This window comes from Podarcis liolepis, assembly GCF_965112155.1.
Source record: "Podarcis liolepis genome assembly, chromosome: 2".
Taxonomy (NCBI): Eukaryota; Metazoa; Chordata; class Lepidosauria; order Squamata; family Lacertidae; genus Podarcis; species Podarcis liolepis.
The window spans coordinates 42,125,572-42,146,251 of NC_139555.1; the positions used below are offsets into that span (position 1 = coordinate 42,125,572).

General features: G+C 42.9%; 1 protein-coding gene across 1 annotated transcript in view; it reads right to left on the bottom strand.

Annotated features, from left to right (window-relative positions):
• DNAH9 (dynein axonemal heavy chain 9) overlaps positions 1-20,680 on the bottom strand; it is a 183,189-nt gene that overhangs the window by 122,068 nt on the left and 40,441 nt on the right. Inside the window, exons 25-36 of the mRNA XM_083487398.1 lie at positions 20,410-20,649; positions 18,073-18,233; positions 17,477-17,633; positions 15,554-15,658; positions 12,353-12,510; positions 10,973-11,111; positions 10,151-10,438; positions 9,350-9,560; positions 7,038-7,165; positions 6,314-6,422; positions 5,607-5,754; positions 1,998-2,172 (exon numbers count right to left, since the gene is read on the bottom strand). Coding sequence (XP_083343524.1) covers positions 1,998-2,172; positions 5,607-5,754; positions 6,314-6,422; positions 7,038-7,165; positions 9,350-9,560; positions 10,151-10,438; positions 10,973-11,111; positions 12,353-12,510; positions 15,554-15,658; positions 17,477-17,633; positions 18,073-18,233; positions 20,410-20,649 — 2,019 coding nt within the window. The remainder of the gene's footprint in view (positions 1-1,997; positions 2,173-5,606; positions 5,755-6,313; positions 6,423-7,037; positions 7,166-9,349; positions 9,561-10,150; positions 10,439-10,972; positions 11,112-12,352; positions 12,511-15,553; positions 15,659-17,476; positions 17,634-18,072; positions 18,234-20,409; positions 20,650-20,680) is intronic.

Consider the following 20,680-nt stretch of genomic DNA (forward strand, 5'->3'; position numbering starts at 1 on the left):
TGCATATTAATCTTACTATGTACACAAAGGTCAGGATTTCCTTTTGTTTCTTTTTCTGCTTAAATAATAAGCTTTGCAAAGCTCAAACACATAAGCCCCTTTCACAACTGAAATGTATATAGTAAAATGGCTTCATCTGCTTTGCCCCACAGCATGAAACAAACTGAACCAGAAAAACTAATCAACTCAGATACCTAGGTTCCAAATGAAGAGTGGAATTAACTGGGCCTTACCAAGAGGAGCTAAATGTTGGTGCATACTCATCTCCACTCTTCTATGGAATAATGCAAGCATAAGAGTAAGCCATGGGTTATCGTAATGGGTTGTGATTTGTTTATCTATAACTAGGTGGAGGCATGCAAGACAGCAAGAATCAAAGAAGTCAAATGAGAAAGAATCAAGGCATCTTGTCTCATCTTTGAGACAGGAGCCTGAGACATAGAAAATAGGTGTTGGAAAAATGCGGTTCCCTCCTGAAGAAGTGTTAGAATCTATTTCCACCAAACAAACTCTGGAGCAACTGAAACACCAATCATTACTGTCATCAAAAATTGAGAACATGAATACTGAAATGAGGAATGGGCCCTAGGCTTGCATTAATGATATGAAATACTAAACTAATGACTAAATAACAGAGGTGAAAAACAGGATTATATAAATAATTGGATAATGAGGCTGATTTAAATACAGAATAATCAGAGAGAGAGAAACCCTCCTATCTTCCATCTGCCAGTCAAAAATTGTGAAGAATGAGCTCTATTCTTCCCCTGTGCCTAAGGGGACACTGTTTATGAAGGCAGGAAAATCAGAGTTTCAGAGCCCTCAGACTGATTTTTTTAAAAAAATATCTCGTAGATCCTACCTCATTCTCAGAGCACAGATATGCCTAGTCCTAGTTCGAAGTGTAAGCCATCTGAAACCATGCTGTTTGGTTACTATAATTTACTAGAACCCATCATTTCATGCTGGGAATGAGTGACTGGACTGGCAGGGAAGGGAATGGGAATGGCTTCCTCCAGAGATGCAAATACATCAAATTTACTTAAGTGGAGTATACCTCAGTCTGGAGACCATCCCCTCTCAGATAAAAGTTAGGGGCAGTTTTCCACTAGGGCACATATTTGCACACTTGAGTCCCTTGGCTCTGTTATCTAACAAAACCCAAATTTCAAATACCTGAATGCCAAAGCTGGATCAATTCTAGAATAGTGATGGCTATTCAGTACCTCCAGGGAAGTGGCATATAATGTCCCATCTCTGTTATTTGGGAGATGGGGAGAAAGCAGCATGAGCAATAACTCACTCCAGCCAGGCTAGCTCATCAACAGTATTTCAGGATCTTCCTTACGTAGAAGGTCTTGACAAGGACACCCGCCTCTCTAACAGAATTTAGTAGAAGTAGAACCACTGTCTGGTTTTTGCTATACAGTGGTACCTCGGGTTAAGTACTTAATTCGTTCCAGAGGTCCGTTCTTAACCTGAAGCACCACTTTAGCTAATGGGGCCTCCTGCTGCTGCCGCACCACCGGAGCATGATTTCTGTTCTCACCCTGAAGCAAAGTTCTTAACCTGAGGTACTGTTTCTGGGTTAGCGGAGTCTGTAACCTGAAGCATATATAACCCGAGGTACCACTGTACTGCAGTTAGTAACTGTGAGCATACAATATGATTGCAAGTTCAGAGCTACAACCAAGTCTCATTTAAATCTGGAAGTTTCTGCTAAGACACACACACACACACACACACACACACACACACACACAAGGCCTGAAGAAGCTTACATGGAACTAAAAGTTTCAATAATCCTAGCCCTCTTTTCTGAGGGATGTTCCTGCCACTGGGGGGAGGCTCCTCAACTCCATCTTATCTCACCTCCCAGTACGGATCACCATTCACCTCTGGGGTAAATCCAACAAGCAACTGATCACCAGTCACCACATCTGATCTGTGAAAATGTATTAAATCAGTAATGCTGTGAGGAGGACATATCTTCTTACCTGGTCTTGGAACATAGACCCACCAAAGGCCCAGACAGCAGCAAATACAAAATACAGTTCGTAGAGCTCTTTGGGGCAATCCGGAGGAGTGTTTTCCTTGGTGAGGAGGCATTCAAGGAGGTAACACAACATCTGAACCATGCTCTGCTCAGGAACTGGAATAATCTTCTTAAATCTACAATGGGAGAATTGAAAACTTATGAAGTTTAATTGGATTTAGCATGACTGCCATTTAACAATATGAGGAGATAGGCATATAAATCCTCTTTCCGAACATTAACATTTTAAAACTTTCATTGTGTATATCTTTCTTATCCACTGCTACAGAGAGCTATAAAATACCATCAGCACGCAGCCAAGTAATAACTGTAATCATAAGTTTGAGCCACTCTAAAACTTTGATCCTCTTGAAAGAAGTGAAATGGAAGCCTTGCTAAGGGCACTGATTTGCCACAAATGCAATGAGTTCAGAAGTGGTCAAATAACAGCGTAATAAAATAATCCCTTTCATCTCATATTTTACATGGGTTTAGGCTACATTTACAGATGTGTGAAGCTGGAAGAGACCTGCAGTTTGCTAAAAAGTAATTATAGTTATTGGAACGGCCCGGCTGTACAAAATATACTTGTATTTGGAGCCATCGGCTGCTCACCCTGAAATCTCCACGTGAAGCATACACAAGGCATCAAGCGGCCCTTTCCCCCTCTGCCTACACTATTTGTGGCTATAATACAGCCTTACTGACTGTAGCAGTTAGAAAACATAGTGATAACAGCTGCAAAATAAAATAATCCACACTTCTTTTCAGTCTGAACTTTAGTGCCTTTGGTTTTATTGCAGGCATAGGCAAACTCGGCCCTTCAGATGTTTTGGGACTACAACTCCCATCATCCCTGACCACTGTTCCTGTTAGCTAGGGATGGTGGGAGTTGTAGTCCCAAAACATCTGGAGGGCCGAGTTTGCCTATGCCTGTATTATGGCCTGGGCAAGTGACTGTGTGTGTGTGTGTGTGTGTGTGTGAGAGAGAGAGAGAGAGAGAGAGAGAGAGAGAGAGAGATGGTCCCTGTTTTACCTAACTGGAAAAGCAAGTTGTTACTCATTCATCTAAGAGTGCGGTGGAGGAGCCTTTCTGCCATCTGATATTCTTCTGCATAGATAGGCCCTCCATTTGCAGCCAGGTGATGGCATATATGAAGGATGGACAACCCTATGGTTTGTTGAGAGCCGCATGCCTTCAGGGTCAAGCTGCCAGGGGGCATTTACAAGCAATAAGTGGGACAGCCATCCAAATGTGGACAGGGCTAGGATCAAAAGTGGGTAGGTCCACCCCTTTTCTCTCTCTCATGTCCCCTTCTTGCCACTAGAATAGAATTAAACCAAGAGTCACACACACACACACCTTCCTCAGCATACAGGAACCTTCACATGCACTAGAGAAGCCACTTTTTTGGTATTACTATGCCAACTGAATCCCACCTTGATCTGTTCTGCAGATTGTATACACATTTGGTGGGAATGTTAAAGAAATTAATTTGGGTCAAGGCCTTGAATCCAATGTCCTACTCAGAGTAGACTCACTTAAATTAAAAGACTTGACTAACTGGGGTCCATTCATTTCAATGGGTCTACTATGAACAGGATAACCTGCTGTAATTAAAGTAATAGAAGAAATCAAGTCATTAGGAAGGCTTGGTGACTAAATTTAAGGGGGGAAATGTAGGAAGTATGTACGTTTCTGCTCAAAAATCAGAGACAAAATTTATCAGAAACAGCTTTTATCAGTAGAGGATTGAAGGAGTATATGATAGTATAGGATAATATATTATAAGAAAATATGGGAAGGATATGCAACAAAAATAGATTCATTAGGTTGCTGGTACTGGAACCAGGGAACAAATTATCAAAGGTCCTGTTGAAAAGAGGTCTTGGAAATAATTTAAAGGATTAACATGAGAATAAGACAAACCTTACTGCAATAGCATAATCATTAAAATAGTTAAAAGATAATTGAAGATTTATTTTATCTTTTTTGCTAATGCCTCTGCAGATACTAATTAAAAAGTGGATTCTGTGCACAGTGGTGCATGCAAGCACTCATCTCCTCCCTCCTCCTTTTTTATATAATTTATTTATAATTTTCATTTATATACATTTCAATAGTTCAACCACAGTTCTAACATTTCAAACCTCAACTTTCTTCCTCCTCTTTCTGCGGTTCCTTAAAATTATTTTATCATTTCCTGCATATTCTAAATTAACTTATTCTTTAATTCATCTATTTTGATTATATATTCTTTTGAAACTGCAGGTTATTACAGTAATCCTGCCAATGTCTTTATCTGTTTACAATTTGTTTGTAGATATTCAATAAACCATTTCCATTCTTTTATATTAAAAAGTTTGTTATCTTGATTTCTTATTCTTCTGGTAAGTTTCGCCATTTCTGCATAATCCGTAAGTTTTTGTATATATTCATCTCTCCTTGGGACTTCTTCTTTCCATTTTTGGGCAAGTAACATTCTTGCAGCTGTAGTTGCACACATAAATAAATTTCTATATTGTTTGGGTAGTTCTACACCTATAATTGCTAAGGTGGGAAACCCAGCCAGATGGGCGGGGTACAAATAAATAAATTATTATTATTATTATTATTATTATTATTATTATTATTATAGAAAAGCTTCTGCTTGTTGTTTTTTACAAATGTTATCCTGTTCCTTCTCCTCCCCAATGCTTATTTATGAGGGAGCCAAGGACTTTTTTAAAAAACTCTTTTTCTTGGTATGGAAAGCCTAATTTTGACAGCTCTTACTGCCTCCTCCTTTGGAGAAGGCAATTGGTGGCTTCTTAAAAGGGAAACATGGATAAATGTGAAATGGGGAAGTACATGAATGGATGAAGCCCTGCCCACCACTGGAATACAGCCTCTGAGACGGTCACTCATGAGGGAATGCAGCCCCCAGGATGAAAAGGTTTCCTCAGACTTCTTGTATAGTATACTTGTGATTTAAGATTTTTTTCTGTTACAGTTAAACCTCGGTTGTCGAACGTAACTGTTCCGGAATTCCGTTCGACTTCCGAAACGTTCAACAACCAAGGCATGGCTTCCAATTGGTTGCAAGAGCTTCTTGCACTCAAGCGGAAGCCACGTCAGACATTTGGGTTCCAAAAAACATTCAAAAACCGGAGCATTTACTTCAGGTTTTCAGCGTTCGGAAGCCAAAACGTTCAAAAATGGAGCCGTTCAAGAACCAAGGTTTAACTGTACTAGGTGTCACTGTAGTGCCTCTACACAGGAAACAACCTTAGGGACACACCTAATGGCAAAATATTATTTACTTATGACACTTGTACTCTGCTCTTCCTCCACAAAAGCCTTAGAGCAGCTTATATGATACAAAGAGACATCCTTTGAAGGCAGCCATTCTGCATTCATCTTCTGTGACTGGAAGAAGCTCTCAAGTCCCATAGGTACGATGCTGAACTTATTTTAATACAAAACAAGAAACCAGTTGGGGAAGCTAACATGCAGTACTTAGGACAAATGGTCATAAATGCACATAGGGTAAGCAAACCTGTGTGAATTGTTCAGTGTGCTCGACTGTACCTGGTTCTAAGAGTGTCCAGACAAATTGGCAGATACTTGTCAAACAAAATGGTCAGGTTAGCTCGCTCTGACTGGATTTCTCGTCTGTCAATCCAGCTACTCACGGGAGGATTCCAGCCCAGATCAGCTGGATTGATGTAAAGGATCCCTGGGAATGTGAAATATCAGAAGTCAACAAGAGAGTTACTCAGTTTTTCCACATCTAAGTTGTTAAGTTGTGGGTGAACATATCAGACGACACAGCGATTCTTCAAACAGCTCTTGTTTACTCACAGGCCAGGACAGAACTGAACTGAAGGGTTCAGTCAGCGTGCTTATATAGAGCTCCAGTACAATGTAACTGTAACAATTTTCTAAAACTATCCAATCACTGAACGTCACTTTCGATCCCTTATTTGCATAACTATCTACAGTATCCTCCTGCTGGCCCAGGGTGAGAACTTTGGGACATAACGTAAGTTATAGGTAGTTGAAAGATAATAATCTGGTATGATTATGCAGCAACAGCAGCAACTGGGTCCCTGGACAAGGTGTCTGCCATCACTAGCATGGCAGCCATGCTAGCTGGGGCTGATGAGGATTGCAGTCCAAAGCATCTGGAAGGCAGCTGGTTGGCTACCCTGGCTCCCTTCATGAATCTTAGGCCAAAGCTAACCCCCATTCACTTTCTACCATGCCAAAATGAAATGCCACCCTCTTCCTCCTACCTGCTCTAGAGACAGTGGCAGGAGTGGCAGTCCGCAGGTGACTGATTTCGAACAGCAGCCTCATGGTGGGATTGAGAGGAATCCTTTCATTGCTTGCTAGTGTCAGCACCTGCAAAAGGATAGATCCAGTCAGGTTGGGAACACAAAGAGCACTGTGATCTGCAGAGACTTCTCAGAAGCGTACTGACTGTATGCAACCCAGGACAGTACCTTCCCTGAAACACCAAAACTCTTTATATGGAGTTGCAAAGGTTTCCTTTATTTAAAGCATGAGAATAACGCCACTTACATAAAACCCTGTTGCTACTATGTCAAAAAACAATAGATGGCTTCCTTGTTGCTTCTGCTCCTACCAACATCCCAGGAAGAAAGTGTGCATTCTGCATTAAAGATCCTTTCAGTTTCTGGAAACAATCTTTTGACAACTCACAAAAGGCGCAGGGCACCCACCAAGTCTCTCCCCTGGACAATCTTCCCAAACTGCATTCAACTAGGTGCAGGAACCATATGTGGGGACTGCACAAATACCAAGCGGTAACGTTTTCTGGATATAGGTTTGTTTGTTTTTCTGTTCCTGAAATTGCAGGGTTCCCACCCTCAGATTCTTGAAACAAAAAGAGTTGTGAAAGTTTGGTCCTATGGTTTACATCCGTGTGCCTTTTGGCAAAGGACAGGTTATTCTATGTACTCGAGAACAGTTGTTGCCCTCAAACTTGTGTCTTACCTTATTATCATCCATGACAGTATTAAGAGACTCAATCCACATCGGATCAATATCACCATCCAGCACAATCCATTTGGGGCCGTCATGTGTAATATTAGCTAGGTCTCGCATAATTGATGAGAACAATCCTAAAGAGATCACAGGCACTGAGTGGGATTCTCAGAGGACTCTGCACGCTCCCTTTAAAAACGTACGAGTGTTTTTGTTGCTGTCGTTAATTCAGCTTGCATACGAACAAGCAAAGCGAAATCTAGATGCAGTTAGTTAAATTTGATAATTACAAAAACAACAGGGTATGAATAGAATCTCCTTCAGGCGATAATGCATAAGCGTGATCAAATAATCTCATTGAAAATAATCCCAGACCACTTAATACTGCTGAGAACGGTTAAGGACAGAGAAGAAGCAGCAACAGCAACAACAAAAAATCTCGGCAGCCCATTCAGAACAAAAAGGGGAAGAAGAACTGTGATTATGAAAAGCATTTGACTATGACTTTGCTGTTCTCCCTCTCAAGATGACACCATCTTCAAAGAAAGAACATAATCACAGCAAAAGTTTCAGAAGTTTAGATGACAGTATACAGTGGGCTGCCTTTTTCCTATTTGTCCAATATAATTTCCCTGAAATTTCCCTTATAAATGCAGGTACAAACCAAAGGGAGCTAAGGTGCGTCCGTCCAGATGTAAATGAACTATGCCCACCAGTCCCGGCCAGTATGGCAAGTAATCAAAGATTATGGGATTTGTAGTACCTCTGTTTTAAACAGTTAGGTACTAGCAAAAAGTTACAAATTTAGCATGTACTTGGTTCTGCTCTACACTCTGCTCTCATACTGCAATGTAAAAGCAAGCATGCCATGCAATGTTAAACATATTTCCATGTCTCCGGGTCCACATATTAAGTAGTTCAGCACCATAGCAAATTTCTTATTTCAGAGTATCTTGCAAATATTTTGCATTTCCAAGATAACCCAACTGCCTTTTATGAGTATGAGGAACTATTATGTACATGATGTTAGATTCCTCAATATTTTCATTGCTAATCACAGGAGTGAATGTAATACAATAGTATATATATTCTCCTCATAATCCACAGTTGAAAATCTGAGCCACACCCCAGCTCTCAGTCAGTCATGCTCCTGAGCTGCTTTTCACTCACACTTGTTAAAATTATAAGACACATCAGGGATGCCAGCTGGCAAACCCAAGAAGATAACAAAGCTTTGGCCTATACTAGTGAGTCTGTCGCTGAGAACAATGGCATGGTTATATAGTGCTGAAAAGATATAACATCCAGTATCTCTTGATATTAGGGGGTGGAGGGGAGGGACAGACAGAGGAAGATTAAAATTGCAGAGACTCCAGAAGGTCTTGATGCACCATAGATGGTCCTGGAGTTTGACAATCCCACAAAGAAAATAGGGTGTTAGAACCAGGGCAAAGATATTACGCAAGGTTCATTCTATCCTGCTTACACACACACAGTGGGTAAGAACAGTGAAATGGGGCTGGGGAAGCCCCAAACCTCTATATAGGAAGCCTGGGAGGGAACTGGCACGTCAGCAAGTCAAAGTTCACATGTCTCAGAGAGTAGAAAAGAGACAAGGAAGCTCTGGAAAGGCCATTTCCATTTAGATATTATGGGGTGGCCAAGGAACTCCATAACTGAACAGAAGCACAGAAGCAAGACCAACTTCCATGAAAGAGGACTGGGAAACATACCCTGGTAAGGTCTCAGGCTGCTGTGTTCTCTGTCTCTCCCTGGCACCTCAAATTAGATTTTTTAAAAAACATGCCTTGCCTTCTTTCCAGGTCACAAAGGCCACCTTCTTGCAATAGTTACACTTCAGGGGGCAGGCACTGAAAGTGTGGAACCATACAATGCATTCCAAAGATTACATATCCAAAGATATTTTTCTTGCAAAAAAGTTGAGTAATATGCGGGGGGGGGGTGCTTATGAAATACAAGGAAATTAAGAAAACAAAAGTGCCTCTGGAGAAGTCTGCAAGAAAGTTCAGATGAGAAAAGTACGCAAGAACAATAGCAGCCGTTCTGCACAGCACACTAGAGAGAAACACGAGTTATTACTTTTCATGAAAGCCTCATCTATGAAAACAGAAAGCGCTAGAGACATGCGAGAGAAAACGCTGGAAAAGTTCTAATGTGATGAGAAAAATCTCATACCTGCAATGAACTCTCAGAGCACAAATTCTGGATTAATTTTTTGGATTTTTTTATTTTTAATTTATTGCAAGTGGCAAGAAAAATGTCTCTCTTCCTAGGTTTTGAAGATGTGAGAACACCCTTACCATCCTTCCACTCTCTTGTAGCAGGATTAATGATGCCAAAGAGTTCATCATTGGTAACCGCCTTCGGATTGAGGTCCATCCAAACAGGCCGCCGCTTCATGATGTGATAGGTCTTGTTGAGAGATTTCAGCACCTGTGACTTGCCTGTACCTGCATTTCCCACCACAAAGACAGAGTGCCGAACTGCCAGGAGTTCTTCCAGCTGCACCACCTACACACAAAAAAGCCAACAAGATAAAACCACCGCGTTGTGGAAAAAAGTACCCACATCCCATTTTACTAACCATGCCAGGCTGCTCCCATAATGTAAATTCAGAACAATGTATATGGTTCTCAAGGCCTGCAAAAGCAGTCATCTTCAGAAGAAAAAGAAAGGTCCCTTGCAATGTGATGCGTGAATGGCCACAAACCAAGAACAGGAAACAGGCAACAAATGATAAAACAGGTGTGGGAAACCTAAGGTCCTCCAGATGATGCTGAACTACAGCTGCCATCAGCCCCAGCAAGCATAGCCAATGGCCAGGGATGATGGAAGTTGTAGTTCAGCAACATTTGGGGGGGGAACCAAAGGTACCCCACACATGCAAAGGAGGTGACAAGTGAAAAACCCGAACATGCAACAAAAATGCACCAGGGATGCCTTCATGCACACACACCCTTAGCTAAGTTCCTTTTTACAGGAGACAGAGAAGACTGTTTCACAGAAGCACAGAATTGCAGATTTGGAACAAAGTTAAATAAAGAAGATCCCAGAGGACTCCTGCAGCCTAAAGCTTGGGTAGATGAAAGCCACAACCTTACTTTGAGCACAAAGTTGTCCTCTGGTTGCAGCTTGAGTTCCAGCACAGCTTGCTTGACGAAAGATTCGAAACTGAGATCTCGCTTTCTTGGAACATCCAAAGCAGGAAAGAGGTCCCCAATCAGACCCATGAATACTGGCATGTCATCTGTCACAATCTTAGGGATGTTGAAGTCCCGAAGAGAGCGCATCAGCACCTGGTCTTCAGGGCGGTCTGGGTCTCCTCTCTTGAGAGATCCAGCAACAACCAGGACTGACTTAATTGCACGTAAGCCCCAGTCATAGTGATCCTAATGAGAGAGAGGAGGGGACAATGTATTTTTTACTTGGACTACACATCAAACACTGGAAGTGTACCTGCAGATATCAGCATGTTATCAAAGGAACACAAATTAACTTTCCTCTAACTCTGATCCTCAGCTTCGTGCTGGAATGACTTGAAAGTACAGCCTCCCTAGGCAATAAGCAGTCAATACAGAAACAGTCAGGTGGAAGAAGTGAAGTGAGGAGGTGGAATCCCAAGGGGCCTGACCCAGAAATCATGAGGTATGTAGTGAGGTATGTAGAAGATCCCAGGTCTAGGAACACCAGGACTCACACTAGCCCATCACCACACATCCCATGCATTTAGCATGGGAATGTAATCCCAGGCAGAAGCCAAATAATAATGGAGAGCAGCAGTTCATAAATGTATATTTGATTGTGAAAAAGGAAGAAAAATGTAGATGTTCATGAGATGCATCATGGAGATGTTCACAAAAGTAGAACATGGCAATACCGTGTGATATCGGATGATAGAGAACAGCTAATGAAATGCAACTTACCTGCTTTGACAGCAGTTCTTTGCATAACTGGTAAAGGGTGATGAACTTCCTAGCTAACAGCCGGGCCTCTATGAATCCTTCTGCCACCAGCATAATTTCACAGATCAGCTCAAAGTCTGGCACAACCATTGCACAGGGCCTAGGATAGAAACTCAGTGTACATAACCAAGCCACGCAGGAAGGTGCCTTATACAAGGTCAGGCCATTTGTCCATCTAGCACAAGACTGTCCTAATCCAGACATTGGGTGGGGGGTGTTTTATTTTTGCCCCAAGGGCCTCAGGCAAAGCAACAGATGAAGAGTTCTGCTTTTGTGTAAGAGGACTGCATTTCAGCCATACAAAAGTCACATGCATAGAATCATAGAATTATGGAGCTGGAAGGAACCCTGAGGATCGCCAAGTCCAACCCCCTGCAATGAAGGAATATACAGGTGTCTCATACTGCCGAACCTGCAACCTTGGCATTGTCAGCCCCACACTCTGACCAACTGAGCTATCCACACACACACACACACACACACACACACACACACACACACACCTGACCCTCCATCACAATCTAGGGGCACATTAATTAGTTACGGTACTTATTCATTATACTTATCATCATCCAGTCAGTCAGCCAGCCAGCCAGCCAGCCAAAGAGCTGGTTGTGGGATTTTCTGCCTTAGGGACCAAAGTAACTCTGCTGGCCATAGATAAAGTGCACCTTGACCTTGGGAGGGGGCATTTGCTGCTCCACCTAAGGCAGAAAAATGTTGTGGGCTGTCTAGGCATGGAACTGAGGATCCTGAACAGGAGCACTCAGTGAACCATTTTGTCCCAGGCCCCACTTATAGTGATCACATTCAAAATACTATGACTTCCTATCTCCACCAGCTCCATAAGCACAACTTCAGAGATACTATGTGACTCACACAGGTGTTTCCTGGAATTTACATAGAGAAGCAAGAGCCTTATGTGCTTGCATAGTCAGGACCTGGATGAAAGGCTCTGAATGAGTCACTTATATAGCCTGCGTATTCCAGAGCAGCCCAGATTGGTCACTTTCACCCATAAACCAGAAGACTAAGCACTGGGCTACACCTTGGAGGGAAAATACTGTGTCTGGTTCATTTGCCCTTGCCAAAGTAGAATAAAATACACATGGCAAAGGGAGATATCATGATGAATAGTGTTGGGTATGGAGCAGGGCACCCCAGGTACAATTTCCAGTGCAATGACAAGCTGCCAGATTGTATACTGAAAACCTCAGCTGATGTTCCATAAAATGGGAACAACAGCTACTCACCACAAAACACTCTTGAAGGAAAGAATAAGGCAAATGTTTTAACATACTAAAATGTCGAAAGCTAAAAGGAACGTGATCCATATCTTACCTGAAAAGAGCTTTCAAATTCTCAGGCAGCTCCGTACGACCGGCATAGCCAGGATTCATGGTGATGAAAATGCCAACGGAAGGAACTAGTTTAATGTCTTCACCGAGAAAATTAAAATTCTGCTTTTTGTCCCTTATGGCATCCTGTATGCTTTTCACCTGAAAATGGAAGAAGATTGGGCTTTTCACTCTCCAGCTCCACAGATTTTTTATAAAGCGTGCTTAATAAAACGTGTGCTAGAAAAGTTATGTGATATTATGGTACATACTAGAATCGAGCACTTATCTACACTGCAGCATATCTAAGCAAGAAGATGTCTTCTGTGGGTTGAGAGGGCTGCATCATCTTTTTAAAGTGATTGCTGTTAAAACTGCTGCCACATTATGAGCAAACTGTATCTTTATGAGTCTCTGTACTCCCCTTTTCCCCCCTAAAAAAGAAGGGGGGAAGGCTGCTCCATGGCTCTGTCAGTGTAAATTTTATCCCCTATGAAAGATGACCCCTTCTGCACCAAACCATTAGGGCTCCTCCAATCCTGTTTCAGGCAGTGGCTAACTAACTGCATCCAGGAAGCTCAGAAGAAGGGCACAAGAGCAGCAGCCCTCCCTAATTTTTTTCCCCCAGCACCTGGTATCCAGAGGCACATTGCCTCTGAAGAAGATTTTCCACTTGATTCCAAGGTTAATGAGCAATTGATGACCTACCCTTCATGAATTCGTCTAATTCTCTTTTAAAGCCATCTCAGTCAGTGGCCATCTCCACCTCTTGCATCAGTAAAGTCCATCAATGAATTATGCTTTTAGGTGAAGAAATACTTTATTTTGTCTGTCCTGAAACTACAGCCAACTTCATCAGGTGGCCCCCAGTTGTAGTGTTGTAATGGGGCAGAGGGGGGTGAATAATTTCTCTCCACCCTCTTTTTTCCCCATGCCACATGTAAGGTTGCATGAACATTAAATTTAGGCCAGAAAGACCCCTGCCTACTATTGACAGAACCTGACTGTTAATGTGAGCTGTTCCCATGCAATCCAGGAACAAAATTTAGGATGGGTCATGGAAGCAGGAATGAGGAAGCCTGTGACATATCACCACCTTGCAAACCAGGACTATTCCAAACCAGCCAAGGCAGGAGCAGCTATATAGATTCATTGATACTGGGATAAAAGAAATGAAAACCCTTCATGCCATGGAAAAATGTCTATAGCATACATTTATCCCCCTGTGTGATGGCTCTGCATAGCCAACATCATAGGAATATATTCAAGGCTAAGAGCTAATTAAAACAGAACACCCACTGCTTTGGGCCAACAATGCAATATCTATACATGCTAAGCTATCCAAGGTAGAATTTTAATTGACCTGGAAGTTAAGTGAGATTTTGCGAGTGGCTGCCTTGAATGTTTAATAGCAAGACTAGCACATCTACTACAACATACATGACTTGCTAACTTTATGGCCTGCTTTGTTCTGCTGTGTGGCTTGCACCTCTGAAGCACAGATTCATCGTCTTGACTATTATTCTTTGGAGGGCTTAATGTCAAGAATGTTTTTCCTGTTGTGCTGCTTTCTGAGAGGAAAAACAGATCATCAACGCCATGTTTACTGGCTCAAGATAATCTCTGTATTAACAGGCTGTCTTCAAACACAACCAACACTTGACAAGACACTCAACACTTGACAAGACAAGCATCTGATTAGGGCTTTCCCCACCATCACATTAACATTCCAAATTGTATTTAAAACTATGATGATAACTTTACAGTGGCTCTGCTTATTTTATTTCAGTAGTCTAACTAATGGAGAAAAAACATGTAACGTTGAATTGACTAGGGCCTTCTTATCTGAGGATACCGTTTCTCCTTTAATCAGATAATACCCTTTTGTATCTTTTCCTGGGCAGTGCACATTAACAAGCTCAACAGTGTCGAATGATCACTACGTGGGCTTTTTACACACACAGCACTTAAAATGCACAGGCCTCATATTTTCACAGAGCACTTCTGTACACAGCACTTCACAACTGTACATACCTTTGCCAAATAACACTGCCTAAACCAGAAAGGAGGAGAGGCATATAGCTATGCTACAACTGCCATAGAAGCATTATGTTCTCTATTTCTACTGAGTATCCCTACAGCAAGATCAAATGCCCCTCAGCTACTGTTCCTCTCAGTACCCTACAGCTTCCACGTTCTTAGACCATTTATGACACCACTTCTGCACCTGGAACCAGGCAAAGCTGATATACAGAATTCCCACCTCACCCAACAGCTGTCAAGCACTGGAACTCAACAAAAATAAAAGAGGAATTATGCTTATAATGGGACCGAACTGCATTTCCAAATAATACAACCACAGTACGTTAAAAGCAATATTAAAACCAGTAAACCAAGCCTCCCCCCACTTCTTCTGGATCCAGGTAACCCTATCTTGAAGAAATTTGGTAAGTGGCAACCAGGCATAGGGCTTTTTCTGAGGTGTTGCCCCATTCATGGAATACCCTCCCAAGAAAGATTAACTTGACATTAACTCTTATGTTTTAGATGCCAGTTTCAGACCACATCGTCCTCTCCAGCCTTTGATGGTTACTTGCTTTTCTGCTCTCGTCATTGTTGTCCTTTTCCACTGGATTGTGTTTGTATTTTATTGTTTATCCGTTTTTATCGTTAGCTCTCTTGAAGACTAATCAGTGGAAAGGTGGAAATAGAATGAATTAACATAAAACAGTGACCATTTCTGGGCATCACACTAAAATATGGTTTAGCAAGACATAAAGGAGCCTTGCCTCCTTCTAGGCTTGCACACACTCTCTCCTTTCCATGCAGCCAAGAGGAGGAATGGCTTGAAAGCCCTTGCTCCCACTTTTCTTTACCCACAGCATGACACATTATTTGGACTGCAACTGTGGTTAAGATTTACTATGGTCAGTTTTAAGAAGCCTGCTTCAGAAACCGTAGTTTGAAGTCGGCTTATTTTAAATGAACCATAGTTAACGTTGCCCACAGTTTGTCAGTCTGGACACAGCAATAAACCATGATTAATTGAAAGCAGAAACAGAAGGCCATGCAAGAGGGAAGAGAGGAGAGCCCGGGAGGAGGTTAGGCTCATTCATGTCTCACCAAACCATAGTTTTGTGTGACATCCAAATGCAGCCAAGCTCTCACATCCCTGCCTTACACTTCTTTCCTACTTATTACTTACCTGTACAGCCACCACTGACAAGACTTCAACAGAAATTCTATTAAATTCATCAAAACAGCCCCAAGCACCAGTCTGGGAAAGGCCTTTGTAAATGTTCCCACAGGACTGCAACAAAAAAGGGGAAAGGACAGCAAAATTACCCACCTATTTTGTTTCGGTGAAATGTGTATACAACCTATTTCCAGTCTCATGAGCAATTTGTTCTGTAGGCACTTTCTAAAGAGCAAGGGAATGGAAGGGGGAAGCTAATAACAGCAATGATGAACTTGGATGAGTTTCTCAATTGTACAGTTTTATTACCTATATGCAAACCACCCATTTAAAGATGATTGGTACTGGCTGACAGCACTCCGAGCTCAAATAGATGAAGGAATAATTCTAGGGTTGCTTACTTAGATCAATGAGAAGCAGTGAAGGGCCATTTAGACAAGGGCTAGGGAACCTGCAGACCTCCAGAGATGGTTGGACTACAACTCCCATAAGTCCCAGAAAGCACTGTCAGTAGTCAGGAAAGATGGACATTGTGGATTAGCAGTAGCGGCAGAGGCAGAGGCAAGGGGAAAGAGATGTTCTTCACCCCTGCTCTAGTTTAATGAAATGTTTCTTAAGCTTTGATTTCAAAACAGGATGCCGCATACCTATGAAACTGTGACTGTGTGAGGCTGTTGTCTCAGCACCTGACTTGAAAGTGAAACAGCCCCACCTACTTTTTGCTGTGCTGCTGCAAACACACAATGCTGACTGCATTGAAGGTAGGTGCACCCAGGTCTAGCATTGTCTGTTGGCCACAATATAGCAATACAGTGGTACCTCAGGTTACATACGCTTCAGGTTACAGACTCCGCTGACCCAGAAATAGTGCTTCAGGTTAAGAACTTTGCTTCAGGATGAGAACAGAAATCGTGCTCCAGCGGCGCGGCGGCAGCAGGAGGCCCCATTAGCTAAAGTGGTGCTTCAGGTTAAGAACAGTTTCAGGTTAAGTACGGACCTCCGGAACGAATTAAGTACTTAACCTGAGGTACCACTGTAGTAGTTAAGGCAGTTTCATTTCCAGGTCAGATGCTGAGGCAATCCCCTCAGAATGCCACAACTCTGCGGATGGATCCTGAAAGTGTTTCAAATATTTTGGGAACTTTGTTCTTTAAAGCAAAGAACTGGATACAGCCCCACAGCTGATTTTCCCACAAGAGGGAAAATAGTAAGCTTTCGGGAAATGGAACAGAAGTGAACAAGGAGAATACATCTGCCCTGGGGAGAACTGCAAAGCTTGAGTGCGATCATGCTTCACCACAGCACTACTCTGTTTTTATGCAAATCCCATTCAAATCAATGCCGATTGTGCAGAAAAAAACTTCCCAGTGGGACTGCACCCCAAAGGAAGTGGAATGAAAATATGTCAGAACTAACTATAAATGCAGTTTCTCCAAACAAACAAAAATGTGTAGCAGGACTTGCTGATCAGAAGGTCAGCAGTTTGAATCCCCGCAACGAGGTGAGCTCCCGTTGCTCAGTCCCTGCTCCTGCCAACCTATCAGTTCGAAAGCACGTCAAAGTGCAAGTAGATAAATAGGTACTGCTCCGGCGGGAAGGTAAACTATGTTTCCGTGCGCTGCTCTGGTTCGCCAGAAGCGGCTTACTCATGCTGGCCACATGACCTGGAAGCTGTACGCCGGCTCCCTCAGCCAATAAAGCGAGATGAGCGCCACAACCCCAGAGTCAGTCACGACTGGACCTAATGGCCAGGGGTCCCTTTACCTTTACCTTTAATTATATGTATTTAGCTTTCTGCAGAGTTTTGGATTTCTAGTCCTCACCATACCTTTTAAGAGAAACTTCCCTAATGAACCAGCATTTAGTTGAGTTTTCTCTCTACATAGAATCTTACTAGTATGCTATTATTCTTGACAGTTTCTTAAAAGTTACCTTGTAGTCCATTTGCTCTGAACAGTTGAAAACATACACCATGATGCCAAGAGCTCGCCCAAGATCCTTGGTAGTTTCTGTCTTCCCAGTGCCAGCTGGCCCTGCAGGAGCCCCACTCATGGTTAGGTGCAAGGACTGGGTGAGGGTGATGTAGCATCTTCAAACAGGAAGGAAAATATCATCATCATCATCATCATCATCATCATCCTGCCTTCTTCCCATACTGGAACTCAAGGCAACTTACACAAATTAAAACAAGACAGGAAAAACACACAAAAAGCCTAAAAACATATAAAAGATAATCATTTTAAAAAACAATTAAACTGTAACAGAAATCAAAACAATATGAAAACAAATATACTGAAATGTAGATAATAAAAACAGCAAAAACAGCAGAGCACTATTAAAAACCCTGTCCTTAAAAAAACAAAATTCTTTAATAATAAAAAAAGCCTGGAGCTGCAAAACCATCAAGGCTTTGTGAATTGCACATCAGAAATAGCAAATTTCTGCAAAAACAAAATGGGAGGGTGAGGAGAACAGATTCTGCAACAAGCTGCCAAAGCTCCCTTGTCTGAGCCCTTCCAGATACCTACCTGTCTGTCAGAGGAGTGATGACCAGGCGGGGTGTGTTCCCAAGGTATTCATAGGAATATAGAAACTGTGCATCACAAATGTTCGCGTAACAGTGCTTCTCCTCATCTGCCCACCTGTGTCGGAGTTGAGACAGCCAAAGAAACACCTGTGCATTGTCCACCTTCAAGAGCAGAGAAGAAAATCAACATAAAACAGCTTATGGAGGGGCAAATGGTACAGCTGGAATACCAAGGTGATCTACATGCTCCACAGCGATCGTGAGTGTACTTGGGGTCAATGACGTCACACATCTCACCATTCCACAGTGACGCAAGTGCCTTGACAGGAGTGCCAGTCAGGTCGGGTAGAAAATCCCCCAGAGCAACACAGTAGGTCCCCCATCCCTGCAAGTGGAGTAGCCACATTCAGGGCAAACTTCTCCAGGGAATGGTGGGCTCTCCAATCAATGGAGCATTAGCAATCCATTCTATGGCAAAGACCAGATCAAGGGCATGCCCAGCTACACGGATTGGAACATTAACATACTGAGAGAGCCCCATGGTTTTCATGGAGACTATGAGATCCCAAGCTGGTCCATTTGAGGCAGCTTCAGCATAGATACTGAAGTCCCCCCCCCCCAAAAAATCCACTGTGGTAGGGTTTTCCAACACCACATGCAAGACTTCATTCACCAGCTCGGCCAGGGAGGTTGCAGAGCAGTGGGGTAGATGGTACATTAGTGACATCCCTGTGCTGTCTCTTTGGCCAAACATTCACAAACAACCCCTCAAACCCACACACATTGCCAGTTGGTATCCTGGTAAGGACGATGAAATTCTTCTGGATGACTGTCACACCTCCTCCCTCCCCCTCTGGCCTGGAATGGTGCTGCACCGAGCACCTGCTGGGTCAGCATAAGCCTCCCAGCGCATCTGCCAAGGTTGAAGTTATGCATGACAAGTGTGCTCCATCATACACAATCAAGTTACAGATAGGTAGCCGTGTTGGTCTGCCATAGTCAAAATAAAAAAATTCCTTCCAGTAGCACCTTAAAGACCAACTAAGTTAGTTCTTGGTATGAGCTTTCGTGTGCATGCACACTTCTTCAGATACACTGTATATATATATATATTTATATATATATTAGCCCTCCCCACAAAAACCGACACCAGAACCAGAGGCACACAGAACGCCATCACCAATCAACCACACCAGACCCAAACCCAGACCCTCTCCACAGATAAATTACAGACTCCATCCAGTAGCCAAACCATAGTGGCACCTCCGGATGCTGCACCCCCCTGCAATCCCTACACAGATCTGGCTGACACAGGGCACAAAACCACAGCTCGCCCCTATACACGAAGCCAAGCCAGAGCACAACTAAGTGCAGTACAGCCATCTTCTCAGAAAAACTCTTCACAAGCTCAAGAGGTCAAGACACGAAAGCTTTAGCAACTAATCCACACTTAATGACCCACCTAAGTGGTACTCAGAATATCACTCAAGAAATCACTCAAGATATCCCTCAAGTAATTAAGGAACAAAAGAAGAAAAGGCACACTAACCTGGGAACTTCCTCTCTGCCCAGAACGTTGGAGGCTATACACCACACCCCCTCAACAGTATTTATAGGAACTCAAACACTGAGATCCTGCTCTGTTCCAGTAACAAGAAGCCGAAAGCACCAGCCTGAAGATGACGAGTGAGACCTCGTCGAAACGTCGCCTAGACACCCCAACTCTTACACGGGAAGACACCCGAAGACACCAAAACCTGCATATATATTTATATATACACAATCAAATAATGGGTGATCAATGATGTATTATGGACAGACCTGGCATTTAGCAACTACATGACCAGGCCAGGGGGCCAATTGACCAGTGTCCCCAGATTCTGAAATACAGCAGCTAAAGCAGAGTGGGCAAGGGCTTTGATTTAACTTGCCTTCCTCCCACCTTTATATTTTTGCCCACTCTTACCTGCCACCACCAATCCCATATCCACACTACCTTAGCTAAGACACAAACGCCATTGACCCACCTCAAAGACCCGAATCAAAAACTAGGCGTGACTCACACCCCAGCTCTCACCTGGAACAAGAACCAAACATTCCCTCCTATATCCCAGGATGAATTCAGCATATTACCATCCTAACTTTGAGAAAGCTGGCCTGAGGAACCCTGAGTTAGGATGTAAAAAGGGCAAACAGCAATGGCAACACGGCTTCAAAGTAATCCCAGTGCTGGTTTAGCCAACTACTCGTCTTCCCTAGCAATGCACAAGCTCCCTTCTCAGTAATCCTGAGAAAAACAGTATGGAAAAGATCCAGCTGTTTGTGTTGTGTGACAAACCTTCTGAGCTATCATCTTGGCCACCACATCTCGAGCATGCACATCAATGGTGCAGATGGTCATGATCTTCTGCCTGTCACCCTTTGAGAGATGCCCTATGAGCATGGTGATGAGGGTGTTCAGCTGGGTCACTTGCTTCTTGTAGTACTCCTTCATGGCATTCTCATAGCCTTCTTCCAGCCTGGCAAAGGCAATCCCAACCTCTGTGGTCCACCAAATCTGAGTACAGGTGAGTGCCACCTCGGAAAGAGAAAGAAACTCTGAATACTTT